Below are 13,555 nucleotides of genomic sequence, written 5' to 3'. Positions count from 1 at the left end.
AGAGTCCAAACAATGACAGCAATGACACAGGAGGCAGCCTGACTTTTGTCTTCTTCCCCAGGCTCACAGAGCTGGAAGTCAGATGTGCCGTCTCTTTATTTGAAGAAATTCAATCCAAAACAAAAAGCCAACCCTGATGTAAACATCAGTGCCTGTTGTAACAGCTGGACCAAAGGATCTTGTTCACATTAAAATGAAAATAAAAAGTGCCTATAAAATGTTTGAAGGCCAAACGGATTCATCAAATATGAATCCACAGCTTAGTCTGGGAATGGCAAGTGATGATGAATAAGTAGCAGTTGTAAATTATTGCCCTTACAAGCTTTTCCATGAAACTGTCCCTCTTCCAAAAAGGAGTCATGCATCAGGGGAAAGCTACTCATCTGACTATAGCTTATTTTGTTTTCTTTCCCTTTTTTTTTTTTCCAGCTGAATACTTCAATAATATGACCTAGTTGAAATCTCTTGAAGATTAAATATTTCATGAAATTTTACCAAATTCAAGCTTAAGGGAAGGAAAAAGAGTAACTTTAGCTTAAGAAGTATAGCTTTTTTTTTTTTTTTTAAAAAAAGCTTTCAGAAAAAAAAAAGCCTCCATATACTTTAAGAAAGGAAAATGCGTTACTTCAAATCCTGGAAATGAATGAGAACATGCCAGCAGAATGACTTTTCAGATTGCTCCACAGTGGAACCAGCCCTGGCATTTTGCTGCCTCTCTACACCACCCTCAAACAAACAGCATAGCAGAGTCAACGTTTTCATCCAATTTAGGACCAAAACCAGGCTTGAAAAAAAAAAAAAAAAAAGAAAAGAAAAAAAGAAAATTAAGGTAGATGAAAAACCAACACTAGCAGCAATGGGAAAGCTTTCCTATGACCAAGAGGACCTGCCGTGAACCTGGAAAGCGGGAACCCCAGCACGCAAGTGGCACCACCCGGATTTCTTCCCTCTCACTCTCCCATCCTTCCCGCACTTACGACATCCCTCTGGGGTCAGAAAAACCAGCAGTATCAAATCCGCCTGCTCATCTTCCCTTCCTCAACTCCAGCCCCCAGTCCTTCAGCATCGGCTCTCCCTTTACTTCTGCATAGTGTCTCTGGGAATAGAGACGCGGCCCCTTGGGGACCTCCAGCCGGTGCAAAGCAATTACATGGCTCCCAGAGCATCTTATAAATGAATCATAGGCTGCTCTCTCCTTTTCCTGGCCAAAAGCACTTGTAGAAGCGCAACTTTCTGATTATATTAGAAGATATTTGGAGGAAAAAGAAAATAAAAATGAAAAGGCAACACTCAGTTTGCACGCAATGTGCGGAGGGGCTCCCTGGAGGAGGACACAGCCCCACTGTCATCCTCTGCCATCAGTCCCTCTTTTATGAATGACCTCATTCCTGTCCTCACTGCAAGGAACAATTCAGCCCCTAGAGACTCAGCAGCATCTGCAGAAATGGTGTGCCATCTCTCGGTGAGCGTAACTTTTAATTCACCCTTCTCACGCTTACCCTTCGGGTAAAGCAGTCCCTGAGCCTCAGCATCCTCCCTGTGCCACGCAGTCAGCAGCATCCCCAGCAGCACACTGCTGATGCTTCGGGAGAGCAAAGGGAAAGTTATTGGGGCTGAGGGAGGGATGCTCTGGCTCCAGGTGGGCTGGGCAGCTCTGCCAAGCTGCCTCCCAGCCAGGGAAGGAGCAGGTCTGTGACCTCCCCTGTTCTGGCTGCTTTTTGGTGCCACTGTGAGAGGCTGCCCCCTGCAATAACTCACAGCCTAGGGACAGGGAAGGGGGTAGATAATTTCGGATTGCATCCATCAGATTGCAGCCCTCCCTCCCTGCCCCAGTTCACCTAACAGTACGTGGCATGCTTGCCTTTCCATGCAAGCGTTACCTGCAATCTCTGTCTGCAGGAGGAACCCATCCTCAGCTCCAGCTGAGCGCAGCATCTCTGCCTGCTCCTGGGGAGTGCTGTCACACAGACGTGTTACAGCACTATGAAGACACAAATTCACAGCAAAACCAAGATGTTGAAGTGTGCTGCTGGGTTATTAAGGACCCTCAAAGCACTTGCCTGCAATTACACACCGGGGGGCAGTAAAGCAAACAGCCTGTACTGTGTGCTAGCCCTGCTGGCACATCACTCAGTGAGAAGCTGGGTTACACTGCGTGTCCACCGAGCCTTTTCCACCACAGAAACTGCTTGGAACAGTTGATCCATCCCAAACACTTATTTTGAGTAGTTTTTAGGCTGGAAAGTTCAGGTGTGAGAGTTTCAGGTGGGATATTCTGGTTGTTCTCTGCCACCCCCCCATCCCCCACTCCTCCTTGTCTGACCAGCTACCATCACACGGTGCCTTAAACACTGTCAGAGCCAGTTCCTTTTGTACAAGTAGTGCTAGCAAAATTGCAGTTTTCCTTCCTTTTCCTCCCCTTCAATAGCGGCATGGCCTTCAGAGGCCGTGAGAGCTGCAGGATGTTTACATTCAGGGCTGCCTGCCTGGTGCACCGCGTATCACCAAAAAGCAGGACTACAGCTGGAGGAGAGTCAATAAACCTGTCACTGCTCCCCCATTGAAGAGGAGCTCTGGGAATAACAGTCCAGGATTTTAGAAAGTAACATTTTATCTCTAAGATCTCAGTCATTCTCCAGGAACCAGCTTCCTTGCAAGCATCGGTGTGTGCATGGAGGTTTCTGCCTGGGCTGGTGCCGCTGCTGCAGCTACGAGACGAGCTGCCGATTCAACCCATTCTGGTTTCTAACCACCCTGCACCCATCGTTGTCATTAGGACAAGAAAGACTGAGGCCCCTCTTCGGCATACACAGCCCTCCCGAAGGAGGAGACTGTTCAGAGCCCCAGAGGTCTGACTCGTGCCACTCCTGCCCGCATCACATCTGACCTCGGAGGCTGGCTCTCTGCCTTCATCTCCCGCTTTCACATCTGAGATCAAATGTGGGCAGGGACTAGTGGCGAAACCAGCTGCGGAATGGTCCTTGCTGCAAGATATCAACAGCTTTAAAGGGGTGTATGCCAACGTAGAGGTCTGGGAAAAGCTCCCCTATAGAAACCTTGCGATGCAAGTTGATACCACATCGGTGAGCTGTTTGCACAAGGAGGAGCAGTGCAGGAGGTGCTTCAGAGCTCTCCAGGGAGGACAAGCGCACTTTTCCAGCCCTGTTCCAAAGTTAGGAGAAATCCCAGAGGGTAAACTGGCCGCCCAGGGCTATTCCCAGGGCTGTTACCCAGGCACGGCTGTGCCCTGCCCAGCGCCAGCTCCCCGGCCCCCCCCAGCGGCCAAAAGGGGCCCGGAGCCGGCAGGAGCCGAAGTGAAGGTGCTGGGACAATGCCAGCAGGAGCCTGGAGAAATAGCAGCCTCGTGGGGAGCATGTCACCCCAGCCCCTAGGCACCCATAAGCCAAAATGGGAGCTTTTCTCCCCAGAACTTAACGAAATCGCATGGCTTCCTGCAAAGCAGAGCTTGCAGTTCAGTTTATTAATGTTGATATGGTCCAGGCTCAAACATTGCTCAAAAAGTGGATCATCTCTGCAATTGCTTTGGAATAAAAAAAACCAAAACAACAACAATAACAACAACAAAAAACACCACCACCACCACAAACCAACAACAAGGTGCATAAGGATGCAGTCCTCAGCTGGAGGAGCCCCACAGGGTCAGGCCAGTCTCCGCATTATAAAAAATGTCCCCTTGCAGCATGGAGTGGTGTAATGGGATGTCCTAGCCCTGCGTGCGTGCAGCAGGTTGAAGGTGTGCCTGCATGCCTCCCACTCCCAGCCGGCCCCTCAGGAAGGATACGCACCGTCGCTGTGAGGCACTGCGACTCCCGCACCGTGGCGGCCGAGCTCAGCAGGGCTGCGAGGATCAGGGTCATGCTGAGGCAGATGCCAATGTAGAAAGCTGGAAGGAAGCCGGACACGGGATCTGCAGTCAGACACCAAGACTTCGAGGGGACTAATGGCGAAATGCTTTTGCTCGGGGAGAGGACAAAAAGTGTGTTTTGGGAATGTGGTGTAAGAAGACCACTTTGCAGAACTCGAATGCTTTATAACTTACTCATCATTCCCCAGCTGCTTTGCTCGTCTTGCAGACCTCTGAGCAGCAAACCCAGCTCCGGCAGAGCCAGGCACCCTGGGAGGATGCCCATAAGCTGACAATTACTTCAGCCCTCTGATAAAGATGCCCCCGAATTGTGGATGCTGAAGAGCAGCAGATGCCCTGCGGCCGCTATCGGGGCTCGGCGCACCGCTAATCTCCTGCAACACTCGCCTGCTGGTTTCCTCCCAGCCAAGGCAGGGCCACAGCCGGTACCCGAGTGCTTTCCAGCCCTGACTAGGGGCTAAGCATGCAGTATCAGGCTGTTCTCGTCTCTTTGCTCTAACCTTGTATCCAAGACTCAGTTTATATTTCTCCTTCATTTAGTCTTTCCCTATGACCTCTGTACTGTCCAGGGCACAAATTAAACCAGGGGAAAAGAAACGAACAAACATTTTTCCCCCAGGAGGTTTTTCCACGCATTTCTCCTCTCCCATTCTTCTCCCAGCATCATTTTTCATCATATTCAGCCTCAACCCCTGTAGCAGACCCTCTCCCCGTGCTCCCGTGGCACTTCCAGTCCCACCACACCTTTGGGTTCACCTACATCTGGCTGAGCTGCCCCTGGACTTTCTCTGCAGCACAGGGAAAAGACGGGGAGATGTGGTGTGGGTCCAAAAACAGTGAGAAAAACAGTGCCTGCAGGACTCCTTTAGCCCTAGAACATCCTACAGGCCCTGAATCCTGCCTTCGCCAAAGGTCTCGCTGGGGCGTGACCGCGACGTACCTGCATGGTGGATGACCCGGTAGGAGTTGCTCTCGGGGGAGATGTCGCTGATGACGGTGAAACGCAGCCCGTAGTGGGTGACTGTGCTCAGCGTAGCGATGGACAGCCCCAGCAGCTGCAAAGGAACGTTTGGAGGAAGGGATTTACACGGCGGCAGGTCCCGCTGAGTGCACACGATGTGTCTGTATGCACCCGAGTGCTACCCACAGGCAGACAGCCTCAATATCCAAACAGCACTGCACAGACCCCAAAATGCACATAGTAGGACAAATCCTAAAATGACATTATAGTTTCAGAGGCTAAGTTCCTCCAAACCACAGTATTTTCTGCTTGCATATAACCTAATTTATGGCACCTATGGTTTCCTCATGCTGTGTGTTATTGCGTATCTCGACCCACGCCCAGCAAAATGCTTAGTGCAATGTCAGTTAGCTCAGATTTCTGAGAAACACCAGCCCAAAGGAGTCCTCCAACACAGCAGTAACGTGATTCTAGCCACCCACGGCAGCTGCGTTGTAGCATCTCCTCTGAATGTGTTTGGTAGCAGTCCTCCTTTGACACCTTAGTTCATTTGGAAGAACGAGCAATATACAGCCACAAGTCTCAAAAAGACTAAATTTGGACAAACTTTGAGTTTCAGGTGTGGACTGAAATAAGGTATTGCCCTTTAATTACACTCCTTCCAAGCCACCAACACTTTTTGTACTAAATACAGAACCTAATTCTGTTTTCTTCTGAAGCTTGGAGATGTCCATGAGGTGAAAAGGCAGTGAGCCTTTACAACTCAGAAGCGTCCAGGAGAAGCATTCCCAAGTGTCCATTGCTTCCCACCAGCTCTAATGGTGGCGTGTTTTCCCCTGAACTCCTTGTGACATGTCAAGAAGCGCCTCTCGAATTTGTTTCAAAAAGCTGTTAAAAAGGATCCCTAGAATTGCTTTTTCTTTGTGGGGCAGGTTTGTGGGTCCTCGGAGGGAACACCATCACACATGCTTCCACCAAAGCCCTACAGTTTCACATCCTCACACATCCCATCTCCTGGTGACCACCTCCCAGAAACGAGTGAAATTACACCAGGACTCTCTTTCAAACCCCAAAAGAGAGGAGCAAACATCTTTATTTTTTGCTGAAAGCTACCCATGCTGCTTTTCTTTCCCCTTCCAGTTGTGAACCAGCTGCAGCAGCCCTGAGAAACCAGAAGTCTATCAGCTGCGGGGCAGTGATGCTGGTGGCCCGCGATAACCATGCAGGGCGCAATGATAACTCAGGCAGTTTGCTTTGCTTGCCCCTCCACACCCAAAAAACAGAACGTGGGAAAAGCTGACCCTTTCCGAGTAGGGCTGGTGAAAGCAGTTGTTCTCCTCACCCCAGTTTTTCGGAGATCCTCTCCCCTGAAGTTGCTTGCTTACCATGATGCAGAGGCTGGTGGCCATCAGCTGGCACTTGGCGGTCCTCATCCCGCACCTTGGCCCCATGGCTGCTTGTCCCCAGGGAGAGCTGGCTGTTGGTCCCTCCAGCTCTTGATAAAGCCACCGAAGGGAGGCACGGCCACAGTGGAGCCTCTTGGGAAGTGTAGTCCCCACCTCTTCCTTCTCCCCTGTTAAATCCTGCCCAGAGCAAACTGCTGGCAGCCCACAAATGCGGCCACGCAGCTAGGTGGGAAACGAGGAAAAACAGGCAGAAAAACGGCTTGCCATGCAGCTCAGAGCAAAGTTCTTGGAGAGGGGAAAAAAAAAAAAAAAAAGCATAAATTATTTATTGGTAAAAAGATTAGGGAAATTTTATTTGCAGATATGTAGATATAAGCCTTGCTTCAGAAGCAACCCACCACCCTGTGCATGCACATTTTGGCTCTCCTCCCCTGCCCTGCAGCCCCATGGACCCACAGCTACAGACCCTCAGGCCCCAATGACTTCTGGTCTCGTGCAGCATGAGAATCACCCAATTCCTATTCGTTTCCCCTCAACTTGCCTTTCTGCAGACCTGGAGCGGTGGCATGGCATCACTGGGAACAGCTCTTACAGGTGACAGGCTTGCAGAGTGTCTTTTTTCCCCCTTTGAAAACAGGGGACATAAAAATACAGCATTGAAGGTGACACTGGCAGCTTCACAGATGCCTTCCAGAAGAGGTTTGTACTTCAAAACCGGCTGCCCGCTGGATGTATCCTTCCTGAAATTAAAATTGTGAAGATGCCTCAAGAACAACCTGCCCAAAGGGAGACTCGGTGACTGAGTGCTTTAATAATCCTTGGCTCCAGAGCTAGACCACGGAGCAGAGCAATGGGAAACAGCCACAGTCCTCTCATGAGGCAAAGAAGAGGCAAAAAGATAAAACCATCCCACACCAGCGGCTACCGTAAAATGACAGAGAAATAAGAGGGGAGGGGAAAAAGGAAGGAAGATGCGCTTTGCAGAACAGAGATGCAAGACAAAGCACATTGCACAAAGCCATGCGCACAGGAAAAAAGCACACCACGCTTTTCTTACTCCTTTGCTGCCCGGGAAGGGAAGAGCTTTCTTGCAAAACATCTTGGTTGCACCGCTGGAGACACCACCAAGAGCTGCCAGAGCAGTCCCCGAAAAGATGGGTCCCCTGTGGCTGGCGGGTCCCTGTCCTGCTGGAGTTCTCATCCTAAAGCCCCGTTCCCTTCGCCACCCGCAGCGCCCGGCTGCGGAGAGCCCCGTGCACAGACGGATCCCACGCTAGAGGTCCCCACAGTCCCGCAGAAACCCTGCCCGGAGCCCCAGGGGCCTTGTGGAGCAGCTCTGCCGGGCTGCCGGCCAGCCCTGCGGGGTTCGGAGAGCCTGGGCGCAGCACGCGCAGGGGCTTCAAGGGCAGCACCATCACCGCCCTCGGAACTCGCTGCACAACACACAGATCATCACCTACGTACCCCCTTGAGGTGCTGCTCTTCTCTCCCTAAAGAATGCTCTGCCTCGTTTTGTCTCCAGCCCTAAAACTCAAACACGTTCCCTGCCTCGCCAAGCTGGTAGGGCTGGAGCTTTAACCACCCGGGTCTAAGCACACCTTTTACCTGGTTTGGTTGCAGATGCCTGTTCCTGGTACCTCGGTGGGATTTTCAGCTGTTTCTACCACATGTGCTGGCCGTCGGCGTGGTCTTTCCTGCAGCCCTCCCACCCCGCTGCCAGTTTTTCTCAGCTGCTCTCCTTTACGAAAGCACAGCTTATTGCTCCCAGCTCGCTGCGAAAACCACAGGTGACCACAGCTCCAGTCTGTGGCTTCCTCCCTTATCTCTGGTTATCAGCCAGAGCACGGGAAGGGGGGAGCGAGGCTTAACATACCCTCGGGGTGTCCCAGGTGCCCTCTTCCTTGGTCCTCACGGCAGGCTGCAAGCTTCAGATCAATGGGCTGCAAAACCAAGCACGGGTATCCCCAGCTGCAGTGGCATCGGAAGTACGCAGCACCTCAGCCAGAAGGAAAGGACTGATGTAAAAAAGAGAAAAGAAAAAAAAAGGAACAAATTGAGAGTGTGTTTTTGCTGAGCTGAAAAACCTCCAGCCCTCTTCGGAGTTGGAGGGAAATGCTGCCCATGCTGTCAGATGTGAGCGCTGAAGGAGCTGCGAGATTTGCTGTGGGACTGAACAGAAGTTTAGGAGAAGAGGCTGGGTTTGTGTGGGCACTTTCTCGCCTTGCACTTTTCTAGGTCTCTCGCTGTCGGTGTGGCCATCAGCAGTGCAACAGCATCACTGCAGCCCGAGTCATTCACAGTGGAGCCCAGCAGCAGGCAAAGCAAAACCTCCTGCAAAACAGCAGGTGGGAATGGCTCCAAACGTGGCAGGTTCACTCAGGAGCCCGTAGCCCGGCTGCACTCGTGAGCACACGTGCAGATAAAACGTGCCTGCATGAAGCCTCCCTGCACTGAAGCGTGCCCAGGCTGTGTGAATCCCGGGATGCAAAGCCTGCCTTCCCCCAGGCACCACAAGGATGCTTTGTGCAGCCTGTTTAGCATTCCTATGGCACATGGGCACCAGCAAGCTGAAACCCCAACTTTTAAGCCCATGGCTGTCTCTTTTTGAGGAGGGAAGGAGAGGGGAGAAGGGGGAGGGCACTGGGTTTTGCCAAGCTTAGGATGGACCGTGGGACCATGGTGGGACCATGCTGTGAGTGGAAGCAAGGCTTGGCTTGGGAGAAGCCAAACCAGCAAGAAAAAGAGCGTAAGCTGAAGGCAGGCAGTTCCCAGACCAAACTCAACTTTCATTCCCCCACTCCCAAAATCGAAATAACCGCATTCATGGCTCTAAAGCCCACCACCCTTCTCAAACTCAAGTCTTTTTGCTTCCCCACGTAGCATTCGCATTGCAACCTGGGGCTGCTCAGAAGCCAGCAATGCCAGCGATACATCCAAGCACCAGCTCCAGCCCTGCTCCAGCAAAACCAGTGCAAGAAGAGCCCAGGCAGCATGCACCTGCTCGCCAAGGATGCTCAGTCGCCCCTGCCACTTATTGCTCACATTTTCCCCTCTCCAGCCTTGTTGTGACGGGCCTCTGTTGCTTTCTGATGAGATGCAGAAGTAGAGGTGAAACCAAGCGCAGCAGCTCCGTGTGACAGAGGGCTCCCTTCAGGGGTGAGCCCAGCACCTGCTCTGCTGGACTCCCAGGTGCCTTTTTGTGTTACCAAGAATAATAAAAGAAATCCCTGTAGTTATTTTTGTACCATGAAAATCCGGTTATTACTCTTGAGCATTGCAGAAAGTTTTCTCTTGAACAGCTCCTAAGAAGGTAGCTTCCTCTTTCCTGAGAGCAAGGCTTGCACCAGCAAGGATTTTTTGAGCACCCTGCTACTAAAAGACCAGCAACGCTGCCCCGCGGCAGCACTGCCCTCTCTGCCCAGCCCAAACCCCCAGCGAGCGCGACACAAACCCCGGGGCAAGCAGAGACAGCTTTGCACAGACAGAAGCCAAGCACCAGCCTGGAGCAAACCCTGCGAACACTGCACACCACTTCGTTTATCCCTGCAAGCAGCTCCCCTGGACCTCCCGCAGCAAAATGCACCCCACGCCGTGAGCAGACCCTGCTGTACCTACCTGTGGGGAGGCAGCTCTGCATGGCTGTGGGCATCACCTGCTGCCCGGGTCCCGCTCCTTGCCCAGAAATGCAAGCTGGGGCTGAGAGCAGGAGGGTTTAATTCTGCATCTCTCCCTTTTGCTTAGTTTGCATCTTTTGTATATTTTTAGCCAGGCCCCGCTCACACATTTCCCTATCGCCCCCTTGACCCCCGGGTTTGCCCCTTAACCCTAAAACCCTCTAGCGCCCGCAGCCCCTTCGCACCGAGCACTGCAGAACCACTAATTTTTTTGGGGGGAGGGGGTGCAGAGAAGCGGCAGAGCCCCTCCCCGCCGTGCCCCCAAGCAGCCCCACACCTCCCCTTCACCCACCCCCAAAAGAGAAAAAAACAACAAACCCAACCCACCACCCGGGGGCGCGGCGCACGGGCGGGGTTTGGGGCTGGGGATGGAGGCGGGGGGGGGAACGGGACAGCACCGGGGGCCGGCGGCGCCACGCGCCGGGCGCGCGCGGAGGAGGCGGGGGGGGGGGGGCGGCACGGGGGCGCGCGTGGCGGGGCGCGTGCGGCCGGCGGGGACTCGCGAGCGGCGGCGTTGATAAGCACCGGGCGGCGCCGCGCCCGCCGCACAGCCGCGGAGCCGGCAGCGGGAAGGAGGCTTGGGGAGGAGGAGTGGGGAGGGGGGCAACACGGCGCTGCCCCCGCCGCGCTCCCCCTCGGTCGGGGCTGCTCCTGGCCCTGCTTTTCCTTTTTTTTTTTTTTAATTCATTTTTTTTATTTGCAGTTTTTTTGTTGCGTTTTTATTTGCATTTTACGCGCGTCGCCGTTTGCATTTTTCTCGCGTTTTTGCTCGTATTTTTTTTGCATTTTTACTCTCATTTTTCTTGCATTTTTACTGGCGGGTTTTCCTTGCGTTTTACCCGCTTTTTCCTTGCGTTTTATTTGCATTTCTCCTTGCTTTTTTCCCCGCATTTTGCTTGCATATAATTTGCATTTTTTCTTGCATTTCCTCCGCATTTTTTTCTCTTGCATTCTGCCTGCATTTTCCCCACACTTAGCTACACTTTTCCTTACATTTCACTCCATTTTCCTCCCCCCCATTTGCATTCCCCTCGATTTACTTTTCCTCGTCTTTCCCTCTCAACTCCAACCTCCCCCCCAACTTTCTCCCCCTTTCCGCCGCCGTGGCCTCACGGCGATGAACAGCGGGGCTCTGCCTCCGCTCCCCCCTCACCCCTCCGCCCCCCGGGGCCGCCGGCGGCCCCCATCCCCGGAGCTGCTGCGCTGCAAGCGCCGCTTGGCTTTCGCCTCCCTCCCGGGCACCGGGGGGGCCGCGGCGGCCGTGGCTCGCCGCAACGAACGGGAGCGCAACCGGGTGCGCTTGGTCAACCTGGGCTTCGCCGCCCTCCGCCAGCACGTCCCCCACGGGGCCGCCAGCAAGAAGATGAGCAAGGTGGAGACCCTGCGCTCCGCTGTCGAGTACATCCGTGCCTTGCAGCGGCTCCTGGACGAGCACGACGCCGCCACCGCTTTCCCCGACGGCCGCCCGCCCCGGACGGGGCGGGCGGCCGTCGGGGAAAGCGGTGGCGGCAGCGGTGGTTACTCCTCCGCCTCCCCTTGCTCCTCCGAGGAGAGCGGTTACGATGGGGAGCTCAGCCCCGAGGAGCGGGAGCTGTTGGATTTCACCAGCTGGCTCGGGAGCTACTGAGCTGCCGAGAGGTGAGCACGCTTTGGGGGGGCTGCTTTTTCTCGGGGTGGGGGGCTGTTGCTTCTTCACCCATGCTTGGTGATGCTCCAGGGATCAACGTGGGGTTTGCAATCTCTTTACAGATATACCTCAGGGCCCTCCGTCTTCCATAGCAGCCAGCATCGCATCACCACCCCCCCAAAAAAACCCCACCTCTTTCCCCCAAATCCTCTCACCCAGCCATGGTGGGACCCCGCTGGCTGCGTTCCTTGCCAGGCTCCGAGGCTCCCCCAGCTGAAGTGCAATGATGCTCATGACCTCGCTCCAGGGCAGCCCGATGGAAAAAGGTGCTCACCTGCTTTCTCCAGAGAAAGATGCCTGAGCAACCTGTGGAGTGGCAAAAAGCAAGAAAAACAAGCCTACTTGATGCTTCCTTGTTTCTGGAGGGGGAGGGAATTTTTTTTATAGTGTCAGATTCTATTTTATATGCAACTTGAACTGCCTATGGGAACAGTGGTGTATGAAGACTTATTTTTGTACAAGAAACCTTAGGGAAAAGGGGTGAGGAGACAGCTCTATTTTTAGCAAGTCCTATTCCCTTGTTCTTGAACACTGCCAGCTAGAATGTTTTGGCAACATACATGGTTTAGATAAAAGGTGTTTTTTCTCCTCCAAACACTAGTAAAATACTGTAAAGTTACCTTGTGTCCTACAACAGTGTCTGAGATTGCCTGGTGTGAAGGTTCACTTCTCTGAAACTGAAGTTTTTTTAAAAAAATGTACTGAAGGCATTTTTGTATGCACTTGCTAGGATTTAAGTTGTACATATGCAGTTTTTAAAAAGAGTATCCTATTTTATGTAAATTGACTTTATAAATAAAATCTATTTATAAACAGTTCCTGGGCTGCAAGATGCATATATTTGCCAGATGTGCCTAGGGGAACTCCTGCCTCAGGCTGGGGGATGGACAGACAGACAGCTCCCTGGGCCACATTTCACATGCAGCCTGGAATTTGCTCAAGATTGAGCACAGCTGCATGCATTGCTGCAGATTTTGCAAAGATAAGGTATAGGGGAGAAGCAGGTGTGCAGCAAGGTGGCTTTGGGGCTGCTAGCTCCTCTCCTGGGCATGCAGAAGGAGCTGCAGGCTGTGCTGTAGACCTTCTGAAGACCTGCTTTAGTGGAGGCAAGCCAGAGGTAAAAAGGCTGCTGTGAACCAAAATGTAGCAGTGATGGCATGGAAACCTGTGGCAGGGGGCTCTTACTGCCCTTAAATAGTTCTAGTTAATGCTATTAATTGAACAGAGCAAAATGGGCTGGTTTGTACAATTTGCTGAGTAAAGCCAAGCCAGAATGGGTTAAAGTTAACCTACTCTGCAGGGACTTGGTGTGTAACCTCCCTGCTTCTTGAATAATGGGAAGGTAGCATTTCTCCCAACCCTGAAGTTTTGAGGGGTATGGTCACTCAGCAGCCCCAAGTCCAGCAGTTACAGTGGGTACTTTGTAATCCAGATCTATGAATGTATCCCACACAACTCCATCTCAAGAGCAAAAAACCCATGCCCTAACAGCAAGGTAGCATTTTGGAGCCTGCAGGCAAAGAGCTGCACAGAGGACTGGCTATTGCACTTCACGTTCATTCCCTTATCAAAGTTGCTCCAAGAAACCATCCCTTGGAAAGGCCCTGGGAACTGAAGTGCTCAATAAATTGCTTCCAGAGGTTCTGCCTCATGGGGCCCTGGGTTTAAATGACCTGCTCCACTTGGAGCCAGTGGGTGACAAGAGACCTTCCCCTGGTGTTGGCTGAAGGGCTCCATCCTCACAGATGAGCTCTAAAAATTTAGTCAGACATTGAATCATTCAGGCTAGAAAACACCTTCAAGATCACCCAGTCCAACCATCAAACCCCTCGTCGATCACCACATACTTTATTCTCAGCCTGAAAGAGCTTACCATCCTCTGAACATGATTTAGAAAGCAGGACTGCTGCCTTTACCCTCACAAGTGTCCCACTGTTGCAG

The 13,555-nt window shown here is 52.5% G+C and overlaps 2 protein-coding genes across 9 annotated transcripts in view; one reads left to right on the top strand and one right to left on the bottom strand.

Annotated features, from left to right (window-relative positions):
• TSPAN32 (tetraspanin 32) overlaps window positions 1-12,423 on the bottom strand; it is a 35,225-nt gene extending 22,802 nt beyond the window's left edge. The window contains exons 1-7 of one of the 8 annotated variants that reach the window (XM_040557410.1): window positions 9,869-10,030; window positions 8,127-8,268; window positions 7,859-8,025; window positions 6,795-6,878; window positions 6,233-6,538; window positions 4,827-4,941; window positions 3,807-3,904 (exon numbers count right to left, since the gene is read on the bottom strand). In XM_040557410.1, coding sequence (XP_040413344.1) covers window positions 3,807-3,904; window positions 4,827-4,941; window positions 6,233-6,298 — 279 coding nt within the window. In that variant the 5' untranslated portion in view covers window positions 6,299-6,538; window positions 6,795-6,878; window positions 7,859-8,025; window positions 8,127-8,268; window positions 9,869-10,030. Of the gene's footprint in view, window positions 1-977; window positions 1,471-1,499; window positions 1,712-3,806; window positions 3,905-4,826; window positions 4,942-6,232; window positions 6,539-6,794; window positions 6,879-7,858; window positions 8,026-8,126; window positions 8,269-9,868; window positions 10,031-11,769 lie in introns of those variants that run through there. The other 7 variants (XM_040557412.1, XM_040557411.1, XM_040557409.1 and 4 more) reach the window with 7 other exon arrangements.
• On the top strand, window positions 10,413-12,432 carry ASCL2 (achaete-scute family bHLH transcription factor 2). The gene is made up of 2 exons (XM_040557417.1): window positions 10,413-11,565; window positions 11,677-12,432. Exon 1 carries the CDS (start codon window positions 11,045-11,047, stop codon window positions 11,552-11,554), a length of 510 nt encoding a protein of 169 aa, XP_040413351.1. The 5' UTR covers window positions 10,413-11,044; the 3' UTR covers window positions 11,555-11,565; window positions 11,677-12,432.
• Window positions 12,433-13,555: the final 1,123 nt, after the last annotated feature.

Source organism: Cygnus olor, chromosome 5, assembly GCF_009769625.2.
Source record: "Cygnus olor isolate bCygOlo1 chromosome 5, bCygOlo1.pri.v2, whole genome shotgun sequence".
NCBI lineage: Eukaryota > Metazoa > Chordata > Aves > Anseriformes > Anatidae > Cygnus > Cygnus olor.
This window is presented reverse-complemented; position numbering and strand designations above follow the sequence as displayed.

Bases quoted from the DNA above. Each gene is read 5' to 3' on its own strand.
- ASCL2 (XM_040557417.1), top strand. From the start codon at position 11,045: ATGAACAGCGGGGCTCTGCCTCCGCTCCCCCCTCACCCCTCCGCCCCC.